The 22,713-nt window shown below is 40.0% G+C and overlaps 1 protein-coding gene across 2 annotated transcripts in view; it reads right to left on the bottom strand.

Annotated features, from left to right (window-relative positions):
- The window catches only part of TPRG1 (tumor protein p63 regulated 1), a 142,206-nt gene that overhangs the window by 108,916 nt on the left and 10,577 nt on the right, over positions 1–22,713 (bottom strand). The window contains exon 1 of one of the 2 annotated variants that reach the window (XM_012448924.2): positions 5,091–5,246. The exons of the other annotated variant lie outside the window; for it this stretch is intronic. Within the exon in view, the coding sequence (XP_012304347.2) occupies positions 5,091–5,120 (30 nt within the window). The 5' untranslated portion in view covers positions 5,121–5,246. Of the gene's footprint in view, positions 1–5,090; positions 5,247–22,713 lie in introns of those variants that run through there. 2 annotated transcript variants of the gene reach the window in all.

Genomic DNA, 22,713 nt, shown 5'->3' with positions numbered 1-22,713 from the left:
AATAAGAAGCTGAACAAGAGGAGGGCTGCATAATTATCAGAAAATTTCTCTTCAAAATTGCATAGCATTTTTGCTTGAAAATTCACCAGACTACAAGCTTAGTTAAGAGTTAAAAGCAACGATAATACATTTTCTTATGTGCTTCTTGGGTTATAATAGAGCATAAGAGCACTTAGAACAGCACATATTTTTAAACTGAAAAATTCCAATTCTAAAAATTTGTTCTAAGAAAATAATTTAGATGAATATCCAAAGACACGCACACATGAGCGCGTGTGTGCACACGTGCACACACACACACACACACAGTTGTTCAGCTGGGCATGGTGGCTTATGCCTGTGATCCCAGCATTCTAGGAGGCTGAGGCTGGTGGATCACTTATGCTCAGGAGTTTGAGACCAGCCTTGGCAACATGGTGAAATCCATTCTCTACAAAAACATACAAAAATTAGGCAGACATGGTGGCATGTGCCCGTAGTCCCAGCTACTCAGGAGGCTGAGGTGGGAGGATCACTTGAGCAGAGGAAGTGGAAGTTGCAGTGAGCCAAGATCATGCCACTGCACAACAGGCTAGGCACCAGAGCAAGACCCTCTCTCAAAAAAAACAAAAAAAAGTTTGTTCATCACAACATCACATCTAATAGAAAAATATACCATGTTATATATCATAGAAAAACACACCACTTTATATCTTATAAACACTGAACATAAAACATTAGACACTCATGCAACATTGTGTCTAACACCAAAAAAATGAAATACGTATCCATCAGTAAGAAGTTGACTAAATAAAATATGTTATACCATAAGATAAAATACAGAATTATCATTGAAAATGTGAGTGTATATTTTTATCACAGAAAAAATTATCCAAAGTATATTATAAATGGATAAAAGTAAGTTACAAAGTATTATAGATAACATTATTCCAATATGTTAAAATAATTCAGAAAGAAAGAGAAGAAAGGGAAGGGAAGGGAAGGAAAGGGAAGGGAAGGGAAGGGAAAGGGAAAGGGAAAGGGAAGGGAAACAGAAGGGAGGGGAGGGGAGGGAAGGGAAGAGAAGGGAAGGGAGGGGAGGGGAGGGAGGGGAGGGAGGAGACAGGAGGGAGGGGATGGAAGGGGAGGGGAGGGAAGGGAAGGGGAGGGAGGGGATGGAAGGAGAGGGGAGGGAAGGGAAAGGAAGGGAGGGGAGGGGAGGGGAGGGAAGGGAAGGGAGGGAGGGGACGGGAGGGAGGGGATGGAAGGGGAGGGGAGGGAAGGGAAGGGAAGGGAAGGGAAGGGAGAAGGAGAAGGGAAGAGAGAGGAGGAGGAGGAGAAGGAAGGAAGGGTAAGAAGGAAGGAAGGAAAGAAAAAAAGAAAAGAAAGAAAAAGGAATGAAAGAGAGAGAGAAAGAGTATGTGCATATGTATATACATGCATACATGTATGGTATAACAGATTTAAAAACCTCTAAAAAGAGGGCCAAAAAAGAAGAAAAATAAAATATTAACAACAGTTATCTCTAGATCACAGTGTGAGAATTGATTTTTATTTTTGTTTCCATGTCTGTGGATGCTAGTAATGATCACATATGCTTTAAAATAAACAAAAATATTATATTGGTTTCTATTTTGTACATATAAATCAAAGAAAAATAAAATAGAAGGCACATGTTAGCTCAGCGAAATGCACACTCAAATCACTTCAAGCTGACAGTGAGCATGTTATCAATGCTGCCTAGAAAGTTTCGTGTCCAGTTTCACCATGAAAGTAGGAATGCCATATTATTCTCAGAGTCACCTCCTTTTCTTACACAAAAGCGGTTTTTAATCAATTTCCTTGGTTCTTGTGAGACAAAGGAAGTTGAGAAAAAGCCCCCACACCCAGCAAGTTTCCACTTTTGAATTTGGGATTAACTAGAGTATTCACAAGAGGTAAAAATAGTATGATCACATAATTTATTAACTAATTTTGGATATTTTGGCATGAAAAGTGTGCTATTGGCAATTATGTCAGGATGATAGGAGTGAACTGGACTATCTCAGGCAAATGTGGATCTATATACATAGTCACCCTGAGGATTTGGATGAAGGAGAAGACACAGCTAAGGTAACTCACAAGTGATAAGCTTTCTGCAGTTTGCTTTATATGTTTTCTTATCTGATCTTTCCAGCAATCCTAGGAGAGCTGTTTACTCTTTTTCCATCTTTCCGAGGAACACAGAGTAGACGGAACCCACCTAGGGTCACACTTTGATAGTTGCAGTAGCAGCTGGACTCCCAACCATGCCTTCCGTCCAGTACACCCAACATCTGCCATAAGGCACTGTATCATGCTGCCTCATCACAGAAAAAGACGTCTCTGAGCTTTCAGGTAGTTTTTTAAAGTTAGGGGTGCAAAAGGTAGAAATTGGACTCTGAGAAAGCAAGGAATGAAGAAGCAGGAAAAAAGGTGTGTGTGTGTGTGTGTGTGTGTGTGTGTGTGTATGAGTGACACAGAGAGAGAGAGAGAGACAGAAAGAGAGAGAGAAGGCACTTTGGCCTCCCTGTCCCTGGCAGCTACATGCTCTATTTATGCAGGTCTGTCACCTTTATCACAGTGGGTGTTGGAAGAAAATGCATTTCTAAAGTTCCCTATAACCTGTGAAGGAAGGTTTGTGCCACTGGGGAAGGAAAGCCTGCTTCTGTATTTGCGCACTCTGCGAACACACGCCTAACAACAGACATCTGCGAAAGGCTCCTGTGCCTGGAAAACAGAGGGAGGATTTAATTAGCACCACTTCCTCTCCCTCAGGCTGTCTTCTCTGGAAACACTTGGGGAAGCTCTGCGCTCTGAGACCAACTGTTTGAAATCCAGGAAAGAAGGAAACTCTCAGCTCTGTTTAAATTCTCACAGCCATAAATAGTGGGAAAGTTGAGCCCAGCTATCCCAATCCAGAGTGATTCCAGCTCTGTTCTAGTCACAGGACCATCTGAGAAGAACAATAAATAAAACTTCCTCAACTTGTCCAGTAAGAGAGAAGTGCTGCACATGTAAATATTCCACTCTGTTTCTCATGACCTCTGGCCAGGTTCATTCCCAATTCAATAATACGTGTTCTTCTGTCCCTGGATAGGCTATATTCAGTGAAATGCTAAAGGTGCATTAATACCAGCAATAGATCCAGTCAAAATCAAATATTCCATTGCTTTCGCATAGATCAAACATGCCCTGCAACAAATTCATTGGGAGTCTTTTAGAACTGAAAAGATTTACCATTTTGTAATATTCCCCAGAAAATTTACCTCCGCATTTCGAGAATAAAGTCAGCACAATTTCATAAGAAAACAAAGGTCAAAACTTAGAAAACGTAAATGATGTTCATAGTTTTTAATGGAATCTTCTCATTCCAGGGAATTCATGTAATAAAAACTATCCTAAAGAAGCAAAAGATTTCAATAGTAATTGCTTATTCTGAGTAGTAATGAAAAATTGAAAACAACACCTAATGTTCAAGGAATGGCTAAGTATATCCAATTGGTATTGTACAGACATTTAAAATAACACACCAACATTGCAGTAGACTGAGATTAAAGGTTGTATCTTCTTGAGTGAAATAAAGCAGGAAACTGAAATACTTTATCTTGCAATGTTCAATTGAATAATTTCACATTGGTAAAGACTACAAAGAAAATATTTGGACGGGCGCAGTGGCTCATGCCTGTAATCCCAGCACTTTGGGAGGCCGAGGCGGGTGGATCACGAGGTCAAGAGATCGAGACCATCCTGGTCAACATGGTGAAACCCCGTCTCTACTAAAAATACAAAAAATTAGCTGGGCACGGGGGCGCGTGCCTGTAATCCCAGCTACTCGGGAGGCTGAGGCAGGAGAATTGCCTGAACCCCAGGAGGCGGAGGTTGTGGTGAGCCGAGATCACGCCATTGCACCCCAGCCTGGGTAACAAGAGCGAAACTCCATCTCAAAAAAAAAAAAAAGAAAAGAAAACATTTATATTTATTGTAGTAGATTGTGCATGAATTTTTGCTTTTTTAAAAAAATTAAATGGCATTAGTGCTACTTTTTTTGTTTAAGCATGAAAAAAAAAGTCCCAAATAAAGCCATAAAGAAGTACTACCTTGCCTTTAATCAGGCAATAGGAATACTGTATTTCTCAGCTGCCAGATAATTCCAAACTAATTTTAATATAGTATTATAGTAAGTAACTTATTTCCAGATTCTGATCTAAGTATAACTGTTTCCATTTATAAGTAACTTCATTATCTCTCTGAGACTTTTTCTAATAATATTAGAGAAGCATGTAGGGCATAAATTATTGCTTAAAAGTTATTGTCTACTCTGACTTTTTTATCTTGCAAATATTGCAACAGACCTCCTGAGACGAAGGTTGTCCACGCTCACACAGCTACATATAATCAAAACATGCAAGCACACCTCTAGTTTTCTGGACTCCAGTTCACTGTTCTTTCCCGCTCTTCCAGTTGCCACATTTAGAAGAAAAGCAAAGAAGCAGCCATCATACTTATGTACTGGCAAACTGGAGGCACTATTGCCAAATGTCTGAGGCCAGTGAGTTCTGGGCTCAAGGGATACAGCGTCCATGAAGCGGGACCAACCCCCAGCTTCCCGCACATCAGCAGTCCCACTGTGAGTGCTGCAGGCTGAATGAAGCCTTTCTCTTTCCCCCAGAACTGGGCTGACAAATCCTTTAGGCACTAGAAGCACAGTGCCTGAAGTTCACAAAACTTTCAGAAGCCCTTGAAATATTTTACTTTCTTTTAAAATGAGAAGGGAAAAAAAATCGCATTTAGGGTCATTCAATGTTTCAAATTTTTCTCACCTCAGAAAAAAAAGAGGAAAATTTGTTGGACACCCCAAACCCATTACATTTTGCCTAAAAGAGAGACAAAAAACACATACTATTGAGCAATTTAAAGTTCTAGAAACATAAATTTTCATATTGATGTTATTACAGTGGAAAGACAAAAAGGTTTGAGGCATAGAGATCATAACATGGTCCTGACTCTAATCCACATTCTTTCTTCTCCCATTTCCCACTTAATTTTTCATTCCAGGGCTCCATCCTAGACTGTGAGAGCCAGAAACCTACCCCCGGTCCAGAGCTTTCCAGTCTCTTCATCACTGAAGATTCTGCTCCAGCACATACTGAAAGATTTCTGTCCTACAGAAAAACTGCACAATCTTAAGATGATTCTTTTGCTTTTGTAAAACCATAGACAGATCCACCATAGTTGGTCCCCAGTAAATGTTTGTTTCTCAGAGAAGTGGAAGAATAACTACCCTGAGAACTTTTTAATCAGTGTGAAAGGCACCCTGAAAACTCCTAATCAGCTTGAAAGGCATAGCCGGCCACACTTGAGTCAGAGGCAAAGAGAAGGTGTGTTTGGGGATCTTTTTGTTCCTCTCACAAGAGTTCAACAAAGAACAGTTTGAGGCAGGGCGCAGTGGCTCACCCCTGTAATCCCAGCACTTTGGGAGGCCAAGGCGGGCAGATCACCTGAGGTGAGGAGTTCCAGACCAGCCTGGCCAACATGGTAAAACCCCATCTCTACTAAAAATAGAAAAATTAGCCAAGAGTGGTGGCAGGTGCCTGTAAATCCCAAGTACTCAGGAGGCTGAGGCAGAAGAATCGCCTGAACCTCGGAGGCGGAGGTTGCAGTGAGCTGAGATAGCACCACTGAACTCTAGCCTGGGTGACAGAGTGATGCTCCATTTCAAAAAAAAAAAAAACAGTTTGAGTATAAGAGAAGTATTATACTTGAGATTTAGAAAACAGTATTGGCATTAGATAAAGATGCTTGACTTCTCTCGAGGCTATTTCATGGTGAACCTCCACAAGGGCCATGTCGTTCTCCATTTCCTCAGCACTACCTGCCCCCTGTTAAAATGGTTTTCAGAAAGTCCTTCTGGGATGCCGGCCCTCCCTGTCTGCCAGACCAGCTCCAACACCAGGCACTCCCTTGCTGTCTTCACTTGTTCTGTCTCCTGATGCCTCCAGAAGTCATGTGGGATTTTTAGAAGATCTATTGGAGGTATCTATAATATCCACAAAGCTTTTGAAATACCAATAGCTACTTGACGATCCGCATTGCTAACTCTGAGAATCCTTGGGAAGAAAAGCTGGCTGTTCAGCACTCATCTATTCTAATCTTCACTGTCTTAGTCCATTGCAGCTGCTATAACAAAAGACGTGGGACTGAATAATTTATAAACCACAGAAACTGATTTCTCACAATTCTGGAGTCTGATTAATCCAAGATCAAGGCACCAGCAGATCAGTGTCTGGTCAGGATTTCTGCTTTCATGTTGGTGCCTTTAACATTGTATCTTCCAAAGGGGACAAATGCTGTGTCTTCACATGATGGGAGAAATGAAAAGGGTAAAAAGGGCCTGGCTAGTTCCCTCCAGATTTTTTATAAGTACTAATCCTATTCATGAGAACACAGCCCTTATGGCCTGACCACCTCCTACAGGCCCCACCTCTTAATATTGCTACACAGGGGATTATGTTTCAGTATAAATTTTGAAGAAGACACAGACTTTCAAACCATAGCATCCACCTTGTACAAGTAAGGAAACTGAGGCTCAGAATGGTTATGTGTGTCTTCTGAACTCTCAGTTAGTTAATTACAAGTAAGTTAAATAAAGAATGAAATTATGGTAACCACAGGATTAAAAATTTTGTATCTAGAGAAATATTTGTACACAAACAGGGAACTTAGAAAAGCCTATGTCTTGTTAATGAGAACTATTACTCTTTTGCAGATGGGGTAGCGATGGGGATAGGAAGGAAGAATGGGAGTTCCTTCCTGTGGCCTGTGTGTAGTCAAAGATGTCAACTGTGTTTTCTCACGCAGACACCTCTACCCACATGAAGGGGTTAACATTCTCAAGGCATATACCCAAAATAAAAATCTACTTTTAATTTTGACATTTCATAAAGGTAATTTATGTGAATTTATGTGTGCAGCCTTTCCTGAGTCTCTCTGTGAGAACAGACGAGGGATGTGCCGTGGATAAACAACAATACTGTAACACCTCATAACTCTCCAACAAGCCTGCTTCTGTGCCAGTTGAGATAAGAAAATTGGCAAACAATTCTTTACACGTTCACGTTTTGTATATTAGTGATAACATGCCGGCAGGGCTGCTCTGTGTCCTGGGGGAAAGTTGAGTTGATGGAGGGTTTCTCCTCTCCCAGCTCCACCTGGGCCAGGCAGAGCCCTCTGCTCTGCTATAAAGTGCTTTGACTCAGCAGCAGATGGAAAGAGGGCTGTAGGGAAGAATACAGGGCTAGGCCAAGAAATGTGGGTCCTCACTCCCTTGGTCTCCTGTCAGAGCGACCCCGGGTAGGTCACTTTATTGCCTCCCTTCTCTGCACTGCAGGTTCCTTTCTACAAAACAAGGGTGAGACTTGACTGCTTGCAAGTTGGGCTCCTGCATACTACTCTTGAGGTTACCTGAGGGGTTCATGGGTCGGTTCCTGGTCATCAAACTTATTTTAGCCAAAAAAGATCCGTTTATCATTTACTGGATTTCTTCTGAAGCTTTTATTTGGAGGAAAAATGTTCAAATTTGAAAACCACTGGGCTAAATTATTTGTAAGTTTCCAGCTCAATGAGTCTACAAGATTTGGTTAATTTTTCTTCAGTGTCCAGAATGTCACAGATTGAAGCCTATAGAGATTGTTCATAACTTGTTTTCCCCATCTTATCTTCATCATGTGACTCCAACTGAGCAAATTAGTTCTCCTGTGATTCAAAAGCTGTGGGGTCAGAGGAATAAGACTGTAATAACAGTCGTGAATTTGGTATTGTGGAGATTCTAGGGTGTAGTTTTGTGACTTCCCTCTCATTCAAATAAAAATCCATATAGGCCAGAGCTGCTTGGGACATGCATAGTGGAGAGCTGGTCATCTCATCCAGTCTGGGGCCAGGGACGTGTTCGGGCCTCAGTAACTATTACTGTACCTAAGAAGGAAAGAATTTAGAGTTCTGCTGAGCTTCTCACACAATATAATAATTTTTAGAGAGAGTTTCTCAAACATACATGAAGAAAAAATGATAAAGACAAAGATACTGACTAGAGAAGTTGTTGAGATTACAGATCCCTTGAGATGAATTTTCGTTGACATTCGAGTGCACGCTTCCACCACTCATCCAATCTGGGTTATGATGGTAGCGCTTGGGTTCTTGACTCCCGTGGCGTTGATCATGCTATTCTGTAATCACCATTTACTTCCCTGTCTTCGCTTGTGGGCCATGAGCAATTCCAGAGCAGGAACTGTGCTGCACTAATATTCATCGTCCGGCACTTAGCATGGGCACAATATAGAGCAGGCATTAAGTTTAAATTTCTTGGATGGATGAATGGATACCCTGCTAGTTTCTCAGCGGTGATTATAATCGGAAGGGCAAGGCTTCTATCTGTTTTATCTTTGTTTCCCCATTACCTCATACACAGCTAGTGCTCAGTAAATGTTTGTAGACCAAGTAATGAAGTTCTGTGCTAAAGCATGAACAAAAACATCTTCTCTCACAGACACACATAGGAACTCATACCACGGTCTTTAATCTATAGAAGCTCACAGTCTGGTGGAGGTGACAGAAACATGAGCAGACAATTGCAGCCTTTTGTGATAAAGCCATGATAGGAGTATGTGCACAAAACACCATAGAGAGAGAAGATGGTGAGTGGGAGGAGGGGAATGTGAGTGTGAGAAGTTAGAGTATGGAGGAAGGCACCTCAGAGCTGACTGCACACTAGAAGGTAGGTGGAGGACGTTCCAGGTAAATGTGTGAGGTGTGAGAGGAGTGTGTTCCAAAAGTGGCAGGTAATATGGTGTGTGCAGTTGAGATGTCAGCCGCCTACCATCAAACCCAGTCCCTTGAAGATCTGGGTTTTACACTTGGTGAAAACTAACATTTTGCGACAGGAGGAGAATCTTAAATTCTTCTCTCGCTTTCTCTGTATTCCCTTCTCTCTGCCATCTCCTCCATACCTGCTGAGAATTTTCTCGCAGTCAACCCACATACACAATCTGGCCTTGGTACTATTAAAATTCCACTTGCCTTAAGAATTTCATAGGGTTATCAACTTTACCAAAGATTTAGAGAGGTCATGAAGAGGTATGTTATATTGTGTATGGTCCGATATTTTATCATCCATCTATTTTTCACTTCTCTCTTTTCAGGATAACAAATTCTTTCTTGTTTATTTGTTTGGTTATGGTTAGAAACATATCTACTTAGTCTAACATATCCAGATCTCTCAGATTCTCCTCTTCACAGTCCCTGTCCAATACTGAAATTCCCCCTCAGGGATAAATTCTATAGCTAGCTATTAATATAAACCTAGATAAGAATTTGTGAATTAGAAGAGAGTTGGCAGGAGAAACATTAGAAAAAGTAAAACAAAACCACTCTCTAAGCCAGATATTGAATCGAGTGACTTATCTCACGCAAAAGGAAAAGTGTTCTGCTTTGGAACTGGCCTGACCCTGAAGAATGTGGGACAGAAAGGGAGCAGAAAAGTGGTGACATTCTGGGGAGTAGTATAAATAAGACTAAACCACCAGCCCCTGCACCCCAACCACACACACACATACAGAAGAAAGAGAAAAATATAGAAAGAGAGGAAAGAGCAACATGCAAGGATAAAGATGTTGATCCTGATAGTGTACTTCAGAGAGCCTGTAAGGACCTAGATATTTTCTCCATATACACATGAACAAGAAAAGAGCAGCGAGATCAAAAATATCGACCAACGCCAACAGCTGAGAATTACGGTAGCCTTTGTTATTTTCTCTACAAACTAAACAGAATCCTTGATGCTGAATTTGCTGATTCAGAAACTTGGTGGTATCAATGCCTAGACATTAAAACCAGCCTCTGTTCCAGTTATTGAGACATCCTAGGGGAGTGTATGGATTAATGCCTACCAGAGATTACTACCTTCCCAGCATTAATCCTGGTGCCAGGCAGCAGTGCGAACAAATATTCCACAACCAGATGTTCCTGTTTGGGAGTTTTGTTTAAGGAAGTCACCCCAAAGCCTGGGTTTCCTGTTACGCCAACTGTGACTTTTTACACAGAGATTTTAAAAGTATTCATCTAAGTTCTGAAAATAGTATTTTCTCCCCAAAATAAAAACTACAGCCTTTATTATTCTAATGAAGTTTTTATTAATAAACATTTTATTGAAGTATGGCATGAACTCAAAAAATCATAAATATGCAGATCAAAGAATTATCATAAAGTAAAAATACTAGTATGATATGGTTGGCTGTGTCCCCACCCAAATTTCTTCTTGAATTGTAGCTCCCATAATTCCTGCAGTGTCATGGGAGGGACCCAGTGGGAGGTAACTGAATCATGGTGGCCGGTCTTTCCTGTGCTGCTCTCATGATAGTCAATAAGTCTCATGAGATCTAATGGATTTATAAAGGGGAGTTTCCCTGCACATCACCCCTCTTGCCTGCTGCCATGTAAGATATGTCTTGCTTCCCCTTCACCTTCTGCCATGATTGTGAGGCCTCCCCAGCCATGTGGAACGGTGAGTCAATTAAACCTCTCTTCTTTATAAATTACCCAGTATCTGATATGTCTTTATTATAGCATGAGAACAGGTATTAATACACCATGTAACCATCACCCAGATCAAGAAATATCGTACTATCAGCACTGTGACAGGATTATTTTTCTCAAAGGGACTCTTCAGTTATTCTCACATGATAAAATCCAACAGGGCTGCCAAACATTTTAGATATCATCTAACTCAACATCTTCATTTTACAAATAAGAAACTAGATCCTCAGATGGGAGTAAGGAAGTGACTTACCTCAGGTCACAAACTAAATTGGTGGAAGCAGTAGGGTTTCAGGCTTCTCTTTTCTGCTTAAACTGCCTCAAATCCCTGGGAAGGCTTATCTGGCCTTTGGAGCAAGAGAAACCTGCTCTCTGAAAGAGGTGATGTCAGCAAGATGACCGGCTAGAAGCTCCCTAGCACTCTACTCTTAACAAAGACAGTCACAAAAACAAATAAACAACTACATTTTAATGAAAATAACCAAGGGAGAGCACCAAAGTGCATCAGGGGAGTAACAGAAACCCTGGTGAACACAAAAACTTGGGATGGTTACATAGAGATGGGAAGGAAATGCCAGGCCTCTACCACTCCATCCCTTAATCAGGAGCAGCTAGGAACTAGGAGGAACTTCTGTCTCCAACAAGGAAGTAAGCAAGAGGATCCTAGGAATCCCCATCAACACCTTGGACACCAACAGATCTTAACCCTGGGATCCCCTGCAAACCTCACAGGCACTAAGTCCAGCTGTGGGAGCTGACTGGAGTCCAATAGCTGTGCTCCCTCCAGAGAAGGAGCTGACACTATGCCCTGCCCGCTGTGGCCCACACATGGCTACTGCAACACACCATCTTGAAATGGAACTATGGCTGGAGTGTCCTGCTCTAGCAGTGAGTAGTCATGGCTCCCTTTTATCCTTGAGGCTAAGCTACTGCCAAACCACCCCAGACCAGTGGCCAGACATCCTCAAGCCAAGCCACAATCAGTCCTTACAGTTTTCTCTTTTGGGTCAAGCAGAGGTGAAACCACTTCACCTACCACTCCCTCTGCCTTTTCAGGCTAGAGCTGAAGCAGGACTCTGCCTCTTGGGAAATAGTACTGTAGCCACTAAGAGCAGCCACACCTCCCAGTGTCTAAATTGAAGCCGTTCCCTTCATTCCAAGAAACAGTGCCTTAACCACCTAGAGTGGTCATGCACCCCACTACCTAAGCTGAAGCAGCACCCTGCATCCCAGGAAAACAGTGCTGGGCTGCCCAGAACAGTCACCATACCCTCAGGCCTGAGCTGGTACAACACATCATGCTCTAGGGAATCAGTGGCCTCATTAAGCTGAGCAGCTTTGCATCTCAGGGTTAAGCTGACATAGTACCCCATGTTCCAAGGAAACAGACCAGTGGCTGAGCTGAGATACCTCACCCTACAGGCCAAATAACTCTAGTACCCTTGGAGCTGGACTACCCCACTAGAGTGGTGTCTTAGCTGCTGAGACACCCTTCTTCCTGGGGAGTGAAGTTATCACTATGCTGTCACCTGCCCACCACCAGGACTCAAATAATGGCCATGCTCCACCATTCTAGAGTACTGTTGCCTCTGCACCTGGCCTCACAGAGGCCGAGACACTGCTGGGAACTGAAATCCCAGGGTCTATAGCTACTACTACACTGTATCTCATTCCCTGGGACTCAGGTTGCCACTGAGCCCTATTGGTACAGGTTTCCAAATTGCAGCCATACTCTGCTCTCCACGTCCAAACCTCTAAAACACTCCTTTTTCCCCACAGAGGAGCCAGTGCTGTGTGCTCCCACCCATGGGTAGAATCACAACCATACTCAGCCCCCTGAGCCCGAGCTGCTAGGAGACAGGCTCAGAATCACAACCATAACCCAGCGCCCTGAGCACAAGACGCTAGGAGACTGAGGTCAGAATCACAGATCCTGGCTCTGTGGCAACTTATATTCAACAAGCCGAAGAGAGAAAACTTGCAGCCAGAGACCTAAGTGTCACAATAGCTTCATGTGGCACTGAGCCCAGGACCTTCGCACCACAGCTCATGTGGCACTGAGCCCAGGACCTTCGCACCTGTACCTGGAACCCAGCACCACTGCAGCTACTTGTAGGCTGCATCAGACCTTACACCAAAGGGGATCTCCTTGACTAAGTCTCTCCAGCGTAGGAAAAACAAGGAGAGGAGAACTCCCGAAGCCCTTGATGCCTAGAACATTAACAACCTATGCTTCCATGGTCACAGACTTCTACAGCCTAGGCCACTGAGGTGCCCACAGTTGCTACTGACATTAAATACAGCTAGAGAAGCTGCACAGAGATCATGCCATTGCACCTATCCAGAAAAACAGTCACCACACCCTTCCCAATCAGCATGCAAAAAAACAAAACAAAACAAAAAAAAACAGGTGAAAATCTTTCTTTATGTAAGCCACTCTAGAAAGTTTGGAAGAAATGATTGACCAGATGCACAGACAACAACACACAGACAAGAAACATGAAAAAGCAAGAAAATATGATACCACCAACAAATCATAATAATTATCTAGTAACACACCTCAATAAATATAGAAATAAATGAATTTCCAGAAAAGAAATTCAAAATAAATATCTTAAGGAACAAGAAACAAAAAAATACAGAGAGACAATTCAACAAAATCAGGAAACCAACTCATGGTATCAATGAGAAATTGCACAGAGATAATAGACATATATAAAGCAGCAAACAGAAATCCTGCAGCATTTTGATTAAGTTGATTAATAAAAACGAAGAGCTTCAACAGCAGACTTAATCAAGCAGAAGAGTCTCTGAACTTGTAGATAGGTAATTTGAAATTACCTAGTTAAAGAAAAAAAAGAAATAAGAATCAAAGGTGTGAATAAAGTTTACAAGACTTATGGACACCATTAAATGAACAAATATTTGTATCATGGAAGTTCCAGAAAGAAAGGAAAAGGGAAAGTATATAGAAAACCTATCTAATACAATAATAGCTGAAAGCATCCCAAGTCTGTGAAAAGATATGCATATTTAAATCTGGGAAGCAAAAAAGTATCCAAATAGATTAAACCCAAAAAGGTTCTTTGTGAAGCACAATATAGTTTAACTGTCAAAAGTCAAAGATAATCTGGGCAATATAACAAGGCTTGAATTCCACAAAATATTAAAAATTAGTTGGGCATGGAATCATGCGTCTATAGTCCCAGCTACTCAGGAGGCTGAGGTGGAAGCATTGCTTGAGCCCAGAAGTTCAAGTTTGCAGTGAACTGGGATCATGCCACTGCACTGCAGTCTGAGTAGCAAAGCAAGACCCCATCTCAAATAAATAAATAAATAAATGTCAAAGACAAGGAGAGAATTCTAAGCACAGCAAGATGAAAACATCAGGTCACATATAAGAGAATCCCTGTAAGACTAACAGCAGATTTCCCCGCAGAAACCTTACAAGCAGGGAGAAAAGAAGATGATATAGTCAAAGTGCTGAAAGGAAATTATTGACAGCCAGAAATATTATACCCAACAAAATTATCATTCAGAAATGAAGTGAAAATAAAGTATTTCCCAGACAAACTAAAACATAATTCATCACCACTATATTGTCCTTATGAGAAATGCTCAAGGGAATCCTGCAACTGGAGGCAAAAAGATAATAATCACTACTAGGAAAACATCAAAAGCATAAAACTCACTGGTAGAACAGATATTCGAAAACAGAAAGAAAAAAAGAAGCAAACCTCATAATGACAGAAAACAAGCCACATGATAGACAATAAAAGAGAAAGGAAGAAACACAGGATACATAAAACAACCAGAAAGCAATTAACAAATGACAGGAGTAAATTCCATTTATCAATGACTAAAAATTATTTTATCTCCTGAGGCTCATTATAAAGACCTTCTAATTCATGTTCCTTAAGTTTCACTCTTTCTAATTTTTGCCTACTGAGTACTAATCATGCTGTATTACAACTACTTGTTAGCTTGCCTTAACTTTCACATTCTCTTCACGAGTACATGAGCTCCTTGATAATAGGGACCAGATTTTGCTTGCTATGGTATCCTTAGCACCAAGCAGAGCACATAGAAAGCATTCATTATATATTAGCTGAACAAATTAATGAGTAATAAATATTTCTACATGAAGCATCCCTGACAGAAAACGCAAAGGAAATTTAGCTAAAAGAGTCTCTCTCTTCAGGTCTTATGAAACATAAGACCACAATTTACAAGAGAAGATTTGAAATTCTTTCTTCTAAACCTGGCTTCAAAATTAATAGTTCTCTGAAATGTAACATTAAATGGCAGGCAGGAGAGCCTAGGTCCTAAAAACAGACACAGCTAACTTCTCATCTAGGGCACTGTAACTAAAGGATAATTTCTGTTTTAATGATGAAACATACATTAAGCTCCTAAAATGCTGAATGCTCAACAAGACACCAAATCAGAGAAAATAATTAGATGCAAGGCAGCATTCAAATAATATCATTCTAAGGCTACTTTGACCCATTTCCACTCCACTAAGTTAGGATGTTGCCATCTGGAATTCAGCCTGTTCTACAAGATGCCAGGAAGATTTAAATAGGTCTAGAGAGCTCCACCCAGAGAGAGAGAAAAGGCAAGAGAGCTAAGACAACAGGGGTAGCTCTCATTAAAGTAATAAAGGTCAGAGCATGAGTATGGAAAGAGGAAAGCAGTTCTGTTTTAAGAATAATATTCAGATTCATTCTAAGATGATTTAAGAAAAGTGGACCGTTCAGAATGCTAAAGAATGAAAACTAAAAAATACTTTTGTATTTCCTTGCTAAAGGCACTTAGATTAAAAAACTGATGAAGAACAATAACATCTGTCACAAATTGTCTTTTATTTTTCTGTATTTCTGTAAGAAAACAAAACAATAAAAATATGTATATATAAGAAAATGTAATTACATGTGAGCATATGTGCATAAATATGGCCATAATATTTGAAAGTAAGAATAGATGTATATTTATGTCTGAACTGCTACAACTACTGAAAAAGCAATGACCAAAATCAGCCAGAATAGATGGTAAGTGTCCTGAGAAAATTAAAGGGCTACCTGTGATATTCACATTTCCTTACTTCTGTGAATATTTATCTCAAAGCTGGCTCATTGTGAAGGGATGATGTTTGGTTTTGATCAGCCTTTCTGTAAATGTATGACTCAATCACAAAGCAGCTAAGAGGGAAGTAGGAATATGGATCAGGGAAAGATTAATCAAAACACTCATTACAAAGAGTGGTTGGTAATGCCATCTTTATGTATTAAATGTACATGTATGTTGTAATCATACCTCTCAACTTCTTTATCTATAAAAATATACACATCGATGTCAGACCTGCTTACACTATACAATTTTTGTGAAAGTTAAATGAAAAAAGTTGTGAAAGTACTTGGTAGTTGATGAAGTGCAGGCATATTTTGAAGAGCTATTAGCATTATTATCATAGAATTAGGAGGCAATAAAATCAAATAATATCTGTGCAGAGGCTGTTGGCAGTTCCTGAAGGTTGCCAAAGAGAAAGTGAGGCTGCCCAGTGATTTTAGAGAAAGCTTTCATCTATATTGATGAAGTCAACATTATTGGCAAGATGTGGGGGGCGGATGGGAGGAAAGGCAATGTGTTCAGACCAGAGGTGTGTCAATTCCTCCCAGAAGGCCAGGGGACCAGGTAGAAACTGAAGCTCACAGGGCCAGAATTTGGTGCTGCCCACATCACCTGTGAACATGCTTACTATGTCAATTTCTGCCTCTAAAGAATTATTTCAGAACATAAAGGCAGTGAAAGAACATCTGTGACTTACATAATACGTCCTATTTGTGAATAGAGAAATTCAAGTGAATGGATAAGTCTAACTATTCCTTAGAGCTTTTCTTTTGATATAGGTTTCACCAGAAGTGGGTTAGTTCATAGCACTAGTGTCTGGCAGTATCTCTGCATCTAAGAATTTCATCAGTGACATCGCATAGTACTTAAAGAGATCACCTAAATGTTTGACGTGTTTCTAAAATATATTTCCTGTTAACTATGAGAAAAGCTCTATCTTCCCTTTTAAATGGGCTATAACAATCTATAATAATCGGAACTATTTCCACTTAATATTATTCCTTACTTCTTTTCTTCCATCCCACCTAAAATAGGTAATGTCAGGCTCCAAATGCCATTAGTGTTTGACTGTGAATCTCTGTAATTCTCCCACAAAAGCCTAACCAGTGGATATACTTATTCAAAAATGCTATAGAGAGTAACTAAAACTAACTCTCCTTTTGGAAGTGACAGAATATAGAATCTTCAATTTAGGAGAGGCCTCATGTGCAAGTTCAATACCCCATCCAGGACAGGTATCTTGAAGAATGTTACTTTGGATAACTAATAATGTTATCTAACTGTAGATTTATGTCTCATGATATAAATAGGGCTAGCCAGCATATTATCACAAGCTATTCTGGTATATTTGAACATGTGAAAAGAGAGGAATCATTTGAAATAAGTGACCTTTCCAGCTAGATTTTTTTATCATCATCTCCTGGTGGCACATCCAAGTATATCCCTTATTCCAATGTTTTTTTAAATAAAAATTCTATTTTATTTATAATTTATTTATAATATCAGAAAATTGGCAACTATCTAAATGTAGTTTAGGTAGAATATTATATAGCCATTATAACTAACATTATGCAAATACAATAGAAAGATATCTATGGCATTTTTTTAAAATCAAGCTATAAATAGGACATAGCATGATCATAGTTTTTACAAAATAAAATATATATATGTATAATTTACAAGGATATCACCAAAATGTTCACATTAGTTTTCTCTGAGTAATGAGAGTATAGTTTTAAAAATTATCTTTTCTAATTATTTACAATGAAAATGTTATAAAGAGTATCAAATGAAAAAAATTGTATTTGTTCTAGTAAAATACTCAAAAATATAAAAGGCGCCTACATTTTCTTTTTACAGATTTCTCTTTCACCATCAAGGGAAAAAAAAATTATATTTTTTACAGGAAATGTATTAATGTTTGGCCTTCAGAAAATCTCCAAAAGCAAAAGTCAGAACCAGATGAAAATTAATGCCCAAATAGAGACTATTTCTTGTACAGAGGTAATTGGGTTATTGGTCAACAACTTTTATCTGCCCACTGATATGCAAAGGCTCCATACAGGAAATAAAGGCAAAAGAAGTTCTGAGGAATGGAGACAGACAGTGTCTCTTGGGCAAGGCTTATCTTACAAGACGTTATGAAAGTGCTATGCAGGCCAAGAAGTTACAAACCTGTTATGTAAATTGTATGAGGAAAAAGGGAGGGAGGAATGTTTGCTTAGAGATAAGTCCAATGCACGTCCAATGCCCTTCCAATGAACAGATCTTCTGAGAACAAAGCCCTTAGTTAGAGATGAACTGGACAGGGCTTGGCAGAAGTTCTAGTCTTACAGCAAAAGACCACAGCGAGTGATATGGAGGAGGAAAAGGGAGAGATGGCAGTGACTGTTTTAAACATAGGGCTGGGAGACAGGATAGTAAAGGCAGGCTATCCAGAGGAGTGATTCCACACCCATCTGACCTAGAGCGTGGGCCCCAACACAAGCCAGGCTCAAAAATGTTGGACTGAAACAAAACAGAGTAAAATACTTTCCACCTTTACCCCTTCATTGTGCCAAATGGGTTAGAAGACATAGTATAACCCAACTTTCTCTGAGAAGAGGTCAAAAGAAAATGCCTGGCCAAAGGGAATCCATGTCCCACTACACATCCCTGAAGGTCTGTTAACTCTCAAATGAATCTTCTGATGTCAGTGCTTCTCCTTGAAATGCATCTGTTCTCTAGTAGAGGTAACATTACTTATATTGCATTGAACAAGGTTTTCCTTTTTTCTTTATCTTTTGTTTTCATTTCTTTGACTTTTCCAAAAGTTTAATTCTTGTTTAAGTTTTTGAGCTTTCACTCCATTTGGGAGTTCAGCCAATCATTTACTGAACCAGACAACTTTTTATAACTTCCTCCATTGGCGCCTGAAATATGTCTTGACTTTTGATTTAAATTCGACATTGTGGGTGATGTATCAAGATTACTCACTACAACTCAAAGACACAAATGTTTGGAGAATTCATTAAGTCAACCCTTTCAGAAGATAATGGATAAGGAGCAGTACAGATAAAAATTGATTCATTTCATGCAATCAATACCTTTATCAGAAAATAGACCAGCATATTAGAGAAAGCTTTGGAGTCAAAAAGACTTGAGATTGAATCCGGGCTCTGCAACTTACCAGCTACCTGAGTTTGGGTGGCAATTTAAACCCCTCAGCCTCAGTTTTCTCAAATATCAAGTAGATCCATACATCTGACAGGACAGTATAAGAATTAGATGAACTTGACTGGGGTGGCTCATGCCTGTAATCCCGGCACTTTGGGAGGCTAAGATAGGAGGATGGCTTGAGCCCAGTAGTTTGAGACCAGACTGGGCAACATAGCAAAACCCTGTCTCTACCAAAAATACAAAAAATTAGCCAGGTGTGGTGGTGTGAATCTGTGATCTCAGCTACTCAGGAGGCTGAGGTGGGAGGATCACCTGGGCCCGGGAGGCAAGGGTTGCAGTGAGCCAAAATGGTGCCACTCTGCTCCAGGCTGGGAGACAGTGAGACTCCATTTAAAAAAAAAAAAAAAAAAAAAAGAATTAGATGAACAGATGAATCTAAAGGCCTAGAAGATAAGGTTGGATTTCAAAACCATTTAAAGTCTAATAATTGACTGAATCTATGCTAGAGGAATCTGAACAATTGTGAGCAGAATATGTGAAATCGAGTGATAGTGGGGAATCCCTGAAGAAATAGGCATCAGGAAACCCAGCTTCAGGTATAATCCATTTCTTCCTTGGCTATCTTTTTTTTTTTTTTTTCACATTTACTTGGAGAATACTGAACTACTTGCCCCCACCCCTCAATTTTCTCTCTAATTATGCGGTCTAGGACTCAGGTCTGGTGTGGAGCCCTCATTCTAATACAAGATGGAGCTCTTACAGGTCACTTATAAAACAGGTCAAATACCAAAAGCAGTAAGACTAAAAGAACTGCAATACTCTTATTTTTATCATCTTATCCTGCTATAAGTCAAAAGTTGCTAGTTCATGGTTAAATGTTTGTAGAAAATTGCATCTTTAAGAGCACCAAGGGTAGGAAATCAGAAAGAACCAATTACTGGTTTTTGTTTTGTTTTAATTCAACAAGGAAAAAAACACTGAACGGTAGGGACTTTCTGTCTGGTTTCATTAGCTGTTCACTCCAAGCAATGAGATCAGCACTTCAGAGAGGACCAGCCTTCCTAGCCTGGGAAAATTTCCAGCTAGACTTGGTCAATCCAAGAAAAATTCCCGTCTCACTCTCACCAAACACGACACTTTGGGTCATCATTGACTTTTCTCCAGTTCATGAAATAACCCAGTCATAGCTTTCTGGATTTCTTTACATAGTGAAAATTTTCATTTAGTGTTTATCTCATGCAGAACAAAGATTTTATCTTTGTCTATTGACTATGCAACTACAATTCAAAGATAAATTTTTTAAAAAGAACTTGTTGCCTAAACCTTAGAGCTTAGTAGAAGCATTAATAACTTAAGCATCTAATTTAAACTGGAGATATTTTAAAGGTATTTATTGTATCACATGACGTATGCACATCTATCATGGCGTGTAATACAATCCTCGGAAATCATATTTTTAAAGACAAATGACAAGTAAAAATCTGAAGAATAAAGCTATCTGAAAAAGGAGGGTGTTAAACTATACATACCATATGGTTTTTCGAACCTTGAAGATATACAAATAAGCAAAGAAAATGTTAGAAATTAACATGGTAAAGTGTTAAAGGGGGGTTATCTCTCGAAGGAGAAGGTATAAAAGATGTATAGGGTCAGGCACGGTGGCTTACGCTTGTAATCCCAGCACTTTGGGAGGCCGAGGTGGGCAGATCACTTGAGGTTGGGAGTTCAAGACCTGAGGTTGGGAGTTCAGTCTGACCAACATGGAGAAACCCCATCTCTACTAAAAATACGAAATTAGCTGGGCATGGTGGGGCATGCCTGTAATCCCAGTTACTCTAGTGGTTGAGGCAGGAGAATCACTTAAACCCAGGAGGAGGAGGTTGTGATGAGCCAAGATTGCACCATTGCACTCCAGCCTGGGCGACAAGAGTGAAACTCCATCTCAAAAAAAAAAAAAAAAAAAAAAAAGATGTTGACTGTTCTATTGACAGATATTAATTGACACTGAAAGATATATTATTATGAAACAAAATGTAATTTATAGACTACCATATTTAAAAACATTCACATTTGCATTGGAAACACATGCAACAAAATGTTAGCAATATTATCTCTGGGTCACTGGCTCCTGGATTATTTTTACTTTTTTTTTTTTATAGCTTTCTACATTTTCTAGTGTTCTTTGCATTGGGCATACATAATCCTTAGAACTGATGGGGAAAAAATTAATTCAACCATTGTGGAAGACAGTGTGGCAATTCCTCAAAGATCTAGAACTAGAAATACCATTTGACCCAGCAATCCCATTACTGGGTATATACCCAAAGGATTATAAATCATTCTGTTATAAAGACACATGAACATGTGTGTTTACTGCAGCACTGTTCACAATAGCAAAGACTTGAAACCAACCCAAATACCCATCAATGATAGACTAGATAAAGAAAATGTGGCACATATATGCCATGGAATACTATGCAGCCATAAAAATGGATGAGTTCATGTCCTTTGCAGGGACATGGATGAAACTGAAAACCGTCATTCTCAGCAAACTGACAAAAGAACAGAAAAGCAAACACTGCATGTTCTCACTCATAAGTGGGTGTTGAACAATGAGAACATACAAACACAGGGAAGGGAACATCACACACTGGGACCTGGGGAGTGGGGAACTAGGGGAGGAATAGCAGGAGGTGGGGGGATTAGGGAGAGAGAGCACTGGGAGAAATACCTAATGTAGACAACAGGGCAATGGATGCAGCAAACCACCACTATGGCACGTGTATACCTATGTAACAAACCTGCACGATCTGCACATATACTCCAGAACTTAAAGTATAACAAATAAATTTTTTAAGAAGTCTAAAATATTGTTTCAAAGGACTGAGCCAGGCTGGGTGCAGTGGCTTATGCCAGTAATCCCAACACTTTGGGAGGCTGAGGTTGGGGAATCACTTGAGCCCAGGAGTTCAAGACCAGCCTGGGCAACATGGCAAAACCCCATCTCTAAAAAAATTAAAAAAAAAAAAAGTAGCCAGATGGAGTGGCATAGTCCCATGGTCCTGGCTACCTGAGAGTCTGAGGAGGGAGGATGGCTTGAGCCTGGGAGGTTAAGGCTGCAGTGAGCCTTGAGTGTGCCACTGCACTCCTGACAGCCTGGGTAACCAAGTGAGACTAGATCTCAAAAAAAAAAAAAAAAAAAAAAAGAGATCACTATACATAAAAATGCACTTTTTTTTTTTTTTGAGACGGACCAGCCTGACCAACATGGAGAAACCCCCTCTCTACTAAAAAAGCACTTGGTTTTGAAAGTTCACCAAAGAATGATATTGAGCCAGCTCCTTCCTACCTCCTTAATAAGCTTTCCCTAACCACCAAACCCACTGGGACAGACAGACTTCCACAACAAGAAGAAACAATACATGCACACCAAGGTAAGTGCCTTTTATCTCCAAGGGAACTACTATACGCTCCATTAGGTGAGATCCCATCCTCTCTGCTGTTTTGAATCTCACCTCTACTGCTAATATTGAGTGTTCTGAACAGAATAGATACTTAATAAATGTTTATGATGTATACCATGCGGGGGATGGCAGAAGAACAAGGGCAGAAGAATAAGAAGAACATAAAGATAATCAGTCTAATATTGCTAACTGCAGGGTATGTGGTCTTGATGACGACAGCACGGAGAGAATTTAATGAGGACAATAGTGATAACACAGGCAGACAGCTACTGCATTGGTAAATGTTCCTTTAGCGAGATTGATCTTAATAATTATTTGGCCTCATTTAATTTTCCTCATTATGTTGTAGACTATACATGAAAGCAAAAGAAGG

Source organism: Aotus nancymaae, unplaced genomic scaffold, assembly GCF_030222135.1.
Source record: "Aotus nancymaae isolate 86718 unplaced genomic scaffold, 86718_ANA_hifiasm-v0.15.2.pri h1tg000067l, whole genome shotgun sequence".
Taxonomy (NCBI): Eukaryota; Metazoa; Chordata; class Mammalia; order Primates; family Aotidae; genus Aotus; species Aotus nancymaae.
The sequence above is the reverse complement of the archived record's forward strand: the minus strand, read 5'-3'. Positions and strand labels throughout refer to the sequence as shown.